Source organism: Siniperca chuatsi, linkage group LG21 (assembly GCF_020085105.1).
Source record: "Siniperca chuatsi isolate FFG_IHB_CAS linkage group LG21, ASM2008510v1, whole genome shotgun sequence".
NCBI classification, from domain to species: Eukaryota; Metazoa; Chordata; class Actinopteri; order Centrarchiformes; family Sinipercidae; genus Siniperca; species Siniperca chuatsi.
Genome location: NC_058062.1, coordinates 13,627,894 through 13,634,092, shown reverse-complemented (window position 1 = coordinate 13,634,092; position 6,199 = coordinate 13,627,894). Strand labels below are relative to the sequence as shown.

At 39.9% G+C, this 6,199-nt stretch overlaps 1 protein-coding gene and 1 long non-coding RNA gene across 5 annotated transcripts in view; one reads left to right on the top strand and one right to left on the bottom strand.

Moving 5' to 3' along the window:
- The first annotated feature begins 132 nt into the window (after window positions 1-132).
- Window positions 133-1,182, top strand: LOC122868708. The gene is made up of 4 exons (XR_006376161.1): window positions 133-357; window positions 439-559; window positions 761-811; window positions 989-1,182. It is a non-coding gene; the product is annotated as an uncharacterized LOC122868708 (long non-coding RNA).
- Window positions 1,183-1,929: 747 nt separating this feature from the next.
- The window catches only part of tex2 (testis expressed 2), a 31,935-nt gene continuing 27,665 nt past the window's right edge, over window positions 1,930-6,199 (bottom strand). For 3 of the 4 annotated variants that reach the window (XM_044180931.1, XM_044180930.1, XM_044180929.1), the window contains 4 exons: window positions 6,059-6,181; window positions 5,547-5,756; window positions 4,649-4,769; window positions 1,930-3,851 (listed from right to left, as the gene is read on the bottom strand). In XM_044180931.1, coding sequence (XP_044036866.1) covers window positions 3,702-3,851; window positions 4,649-4,769; window positions 5,547-5,756; window positions 6,059-6,181 — 604 coding nt within the window. In that variant the 3' untranslated portion in view covers window positions 1,930-3,701. The remainder of the gene's footprint in view (window positions 3,852-4,648; window positions 4,770-5,546; window positions 5,757-6,058; window positions 6,182-6,199) is intronic. The other variant, XM_044180932.1, reaches the window with a different exon arrangement.

Below are 6,199 nucleotides of genomic sequence, written 5' to 3'. Positions count from 1 at the left end.
AACCGTGGGTGTTGGACTTTGGGGATAGATTTCCACGGGAGTGGAGGAGGGGAAGTGAAGAGCCAGTATGAGCCAATGATAACAGGCCCACATACACCGGATGTGGTATAAAACACATCCGGGGGACATTTTCTACAGAAGTGCACCACTTGAGAGCATGATTTCTGTAGTCGGACCAGTTAGACGCGAAATATTTGTATTTAACATGGCTGGGGAAAAGCTTATTAGCTGCATATTTTCGACTCAATATTATGATACATGACGTGAGTTCACATGAAATTTCCTCCCAATTTTATAAAACATGAAGATGCGTATTGGAGCAGTGTGACTAGGCCTCATCGGCGTGGAAATGTGGAGGTAAATTAGATTTTTTTGTAACATAAAATGGCAAATGCAATAAATTCTCCTCTTACTTACAGTATGTTGTGCCGTCCACAGGGCCGGTGATAAACGCAGGTCGGATGCAGTGTTTTTTGAGGTGATCGCACATCCACACGTGGTCAGAAGGGTGTTGCACTTTCAGATGAAGGTCGGCTAAGGCCTCCATGACATTATGACAGTGAGTTTTTCTTAGAAAACTCTCTGTAAATCTTTTTTTTTTTTTTTTGGTTCATGAATGATGATCTTCGTGCGTTAGACTTCTGATGTGAAAATGAAGTCAACATATTCAGTCTGACTTGACCCAAAAACACCAGTCTGGTGTGTGTGTGTGTGGTTCAATAATCAAAATCACGCAGGCATTTTTTTATTTTATTTGCAGGAATACAGTAAATGGGGTTTGGTGTGGATGGATCCCTGCAATATCAATATAGTAAGTATCCTGAGTGAGCAGAAAGTGGCTTATAACGGTTGTGGATGATGATCATGATGCGTTAGACTTCTGATTTAACATTGAAGACATGTAGATCTGACATAACCCACATACTGTCTTTAATGGATGGTGTTTCAATGACTGAGTTTACTGAGTTTAAGTTGTTTTCTTCCACAGCAATCGGACTACAATGCTCAAGAAATGTACATGCCACTGTAAATTACAAGGTGACACCATGACTCATAGATAATCATGCTTTTGGGTTTCCTGTACATGCATTTTTGAACCAGAAACATTTTACAAATATATATGTATTTTTAAACTGTAGGATGTAACAAATGTCATCTATGAATAAAACATTTTTCAACAAATACAGTATTGTTACTTTTCATTCCACTAACTTGACATGCTTTGGTAAATTGATTTTTAGGCACTATACTTTCAACCTGAATGGCCTTTTCCTTGGCCATTCGCACGAAGAGTAGTGCGAGATCATATCATGTCTTGTCATAACTGGAGTTTCTTGGCAATTTTCACCAAGTCTCTCTTTTAAAGCAAGACACAGAATCTAAATGCGGTTCAGAACAATAACTGAGAAATTTGAAGGAGTAAGTATTTACAATATAATAAAATGCTGCTGAGATTGTTTTAACTCACATTGTATTATAACTCTACTACATATGAATATAATTATCAAAAGAATAAAAATTACAGCCCAATAGATAATGGAGTTTTTCAAGATTTTAGTCAGAAAAATCTAACTATTTAATCAATATAAAGAGAGCTGCAACGGTTAGTAAATCTTTGGATTAGTCAATTGCCAGAAAATTGATCTGCAACCATCAAGTTTATCCATGAATCATTTTGGTTAGTTTGGGACATCTAATGATGTCACCTTTAAGATCTGTGATAGACATTTTTCATTATTTTCTCACCTTTTTATAGACAAAATGATTAGTTGAAAAAAAAATAATCTGCAGGTTAGTCGACAATGAAAATTATTGCGAACACAAACACGATTTAGAAAAATAAAAAAATTGATAGACACAGATGGATGCCTTCTAATGAGAATCCTCTAATTTTCCTCCTTTTCTGTTATAACCACAAAGCTGCACAAATTATTTTGAAGCAAAAGGTTTTATTGATCCACAACGATCAGAACCATACCATTCTGTGACATCACTGAACACAACAGCAATGTTTCATATTTTCATCACTGTGTAAATGAACAACACCGAAACCTGTGGAAACAAAGGGCATGTCTTGACAGACACAGTAATGGCACAAAGATGTTTTCTCTATCCTCAACTGATGCAACAAATGTGGTGGCTCACTATGGAGGAATGTTTGATTATTTTAAAGGCACTTTCTGCCTCATACACTTTGCCAACACATATATGAACATAAAACATGTAAAATAATAGTCTCCTGTAACACAGCCCAGGTGTCTTGGCAGATTACAAAGTTACTGTTGTTCTAGTTTATTGGTGTTATTCCTCTTAAATGCATACAGTACAGAAAGAACAGCAAGTCAAATAATTAAACAAAAAAAGAGCATTCATTAGCTGGATGTCTGCTGACAACATTAAATAATATGGCTGATATCCAGTATGTTATTTATTCAAATAAAACAGGAACAGTGGGTATGTTTCCCGCTATTTTCACCTAAAAAATGCAAGGTTTATGTGTGACACCCCCCCTCCACTCCCTGCTGATTATCTCTATATCTCGTGAATTTCTAGCTACAATTATCCAAACTTGGGCTGTACATCACTGGAGCAGCCTCAATAGGAAAACAAGATCATTAACCGATTGCTTATTTGTCACTGCTTACCTCATACAGTAGCCTTCAATACGACTGAAAGATTGCTTTGGCAATAAAAACAAAGTTATTACTTTTGCTCAACTCTGAATATAACATGAAAAGAAGTCTTGAAGCATGTTGCTTAGAAGCACGTTGTCAATATATGAGCTATTCCTTGTGCAGCTAGAGAGCTGCATTCCTATTTATACATTCATCAGACCTAGGCAATGTTCAGCTGCTGTGTTTACAGATATGTTTTATTTCACCCCTCTAAATTCAGTTTTAGCTCTAATCCCTACCACACAGTTAAAAGCACACAGGCTGTATGTTATGATAGTGTCCATGTTGGATTTAAACTGACTGAGTGTCTTTGATGGACACAGTGCCATTGATCTGTGTGCGTAAAGGTGCCAGGAGGCTGACACAGGCATTTACGGGCGGTAAATGAGTCTTGATATCTCTGTGAAATGTGTATTAATGGACGCAGGGGCTTTCACCAAAGTCATCTCCAAATTTTTAGGATTATTCCCTCAAACGTTTGCTCACTCAGACATACACACTCTTCATTGGTGGCCTCAAAGTTCTCGTAGAGTTATAGCAACAATAAACCACTTGATTAGAAAGGTCGCACAAAAAGTTTACACTGTACAACTATCGTGTTTGGTGCAGCTGTACATCACAGGTATTATGGTTCTTCTGGTTGAATCTGATGGCTATTTGTCGATCCACATTTGTAAAACAGTTTCAACATGCCCCATGAATTGCGTTTCATCAGAGAATTAATCTTAAAATGTGATGTCACACAAATAAAACTGTGTGACTGGATGACAATCGATGAGTCACAATTCTCTTCTGTTCTGCTTTTAGTTGCCACAGGTGATTACAAGCTCGCCAACGTTTCCAGTTTTGTGAGTGCACTTCATGAGTGGCCACAGACTGGTGCACTAATGGGACTGGAACACGGGTAAAAATATTGGAGTTGGCCCAGCTTGTTGCTGCACCCTCGGGTCTCTGAGGCGGGACAGGGTCTTGTTGTATTGCCGCAGTGATAAAATGTCCGTCATTATACACTTTCAACAGCAGTCTTCACATTTCCGAGACCTCGGACTCCTCGGATTCTGGGTCCTTCAAGGCATCATTTGTCACAGTAACCAAGCTGGCATTTGAACGTGTGTCCATGGCAGAGTGCATTATGGGTAGCCATATATCATCCATGTTTGGCATCACAAATATTTTCTGTGGGAGGGCAAGCACAGTCATCTTAATTTCAACAATAAAAGAGAAGGAGGATACTGAAATTCAAAAGCTATTGTGAGTGTCTAGTGAAGGGAATGGAGCAGAAACTACTGATTAATATGCTTTAGTAACTAAAAATATACCAAATAAAGAGTAGAGATTATATCTGTTAACATGAATTGCAGACCTGAAATATATCATCCCCTGTGCATCCAACCCTACACTGTTGTGTCTGGAAACCATTGAGGCCTGAGTTCAGCATTTGTTGAAAGCCAGATGTATACACTCACTCACAAATGACAGTGTGAACTACAGCACTGTATTTTACGGGAGGCATGGTTGAGGGGGGGGTGGTACATAATAATAACCCCCAGAGGAGTCAGGCAGGGATAAATGTAGATGTGTGGTAGACCTGACAGGGACACAGTAGTTTGCAGGTGTGCCTCAGGGCGCTTATCTAGCAGCAGGCGTATCATTACTTTGGATACATATGAGGGGGTTGGGGGGGTCCACAGGCACACTGCTTTGAAGTCCATGTGGGTGGGCAGCCATAAATGAATCCTCTTTTATAACCTTAATTCTCACCCTTACACATTTGGGGGGGCATTCTCTTTGTCCTTAGGTAACCTGTCAGCCTCTCAGTCAGGCCAAGTGAGGTCTTTAAACCACACAGAAGTTGATAAACAGCATAGTATATGACATGACCTAACTACAGTACAGTATATTGACATTGTAAATAAACGGTATTTATGACCAAACATTTGCATGCACAGTTTCCAGTTTTTCTCAGCGTATACCTGGAACTCCTGGTCCAGTTTCTTCTCAATCCAGTCTGTCACATGAACTAAAGTGACCTCCCTCTCACCCAGTTTAGGCCGCGCTTTCAGCTCTAGGTGAGGCGGACTCCGGAAACCATACCTGGCAACCAAGAGGAAACATTGATGATAAAAATTATATAACCTGAATTGCAGTCTGAGTTCTCAGACAGAAAACATGAAAACAGGCTTTTCTTTTTGTTTATTCTACTAAATTCAATATGATTTTCTATTTTACAACACAAGGCACTTTATTGAGGAAAGGTGCTACACAAATTAAGACCACAATGATGCTGGAGATCTTTTTTGGTTTGTGACCCTTTAAAAAGAGGCAGATTCTACTCCTACTTCTTCTATGAGTTTAGAGCAGTTCAGCCAAAGAGTGATTTGATAAAGAGGTGAAAGTATCCAGTACTCACAAGAAAAGAATTAGGGGAAAAAACAGAAAAATATACATAATTTTGTGTAACAGAAATATATGATTTCTTTCTTATTCTTTTAATGATCTGGTGACCTGTCAGACTTTTCTTGGTACCCCTTAAGCGGTCCCAACTTAAAGGTGAAGAACCACTGCTGTAGATGCTGATGAAGGTGATCATTATTATTAGATATTCATTATAATTAAACTTATAAAGCACACAGTGTGCACTTAAGGATTTAATATTCCACATCTTTAATGAAAATACATACCTTTGTGCTCTCATTTTCTTAAATGTTAAGTATATTTAGTTCACTGGTGATTAAACATTTTTATTCTTTCACTGTATGTATGTCTGTATTTGTCCAGCAGAGGGAGTTATATTCTCAAGCCAGGATTCCCATACATTCACTGACTACATCCCAAAGTCTTCATTGCACTCCTCCCTGGAAGTGAACGTACCATATCCTGTCCGTGGGGGGAGGTGGGATGTTGACAGCCAGCGTCCCGCGGCACTCTTGCACCTCCACGGTGAGCAGCAGGGGCGTGTTGGACACCTCCTCCATCTTTTTCTTAATGAACTCCGTCTCTGTGGCTTTCTGGAAGTACTTCGACTTGGCTATCTTGTCCACAAACCGCATAATCTTGCTGGGCCTGTGGCCTCCCACATAGCTATGTGAGCAGAGGATGGAAATGGGGGGAGGAGGAGGTGAGGCAAGGAGTGAGTCAGGTTCATCATTTATTCATAACAGCATCTCTTGCTACTTAGCACCCACAATGGAGGGGAGTGACCAGGTGCTACATTAAATCAGCAGCAAGCTTTCAAACGTGTGGGACTGAGTGGGTGAGTACGTGGGTGGGTGGGTGGACTGAAAGGGCAGAACATTCTGCTTCAACACATCAGTGTGAATCTGTTTCTGCCCGTTTTCAATTCAGATACGTGATGATGTTGTTGTAAAGAGACATTTGCTCACCCCTCGCCTCCAGGAAGAATGGCTTTGTCACTGAGGAGTTCTGGGGGATCCTCCTCATCTGATGAGCCAGCACTAGACGATTCCTCATCACTGTCTGCCAGACAGTATGTCCGTGGCCTGGGCCTGTCACACACACATAAA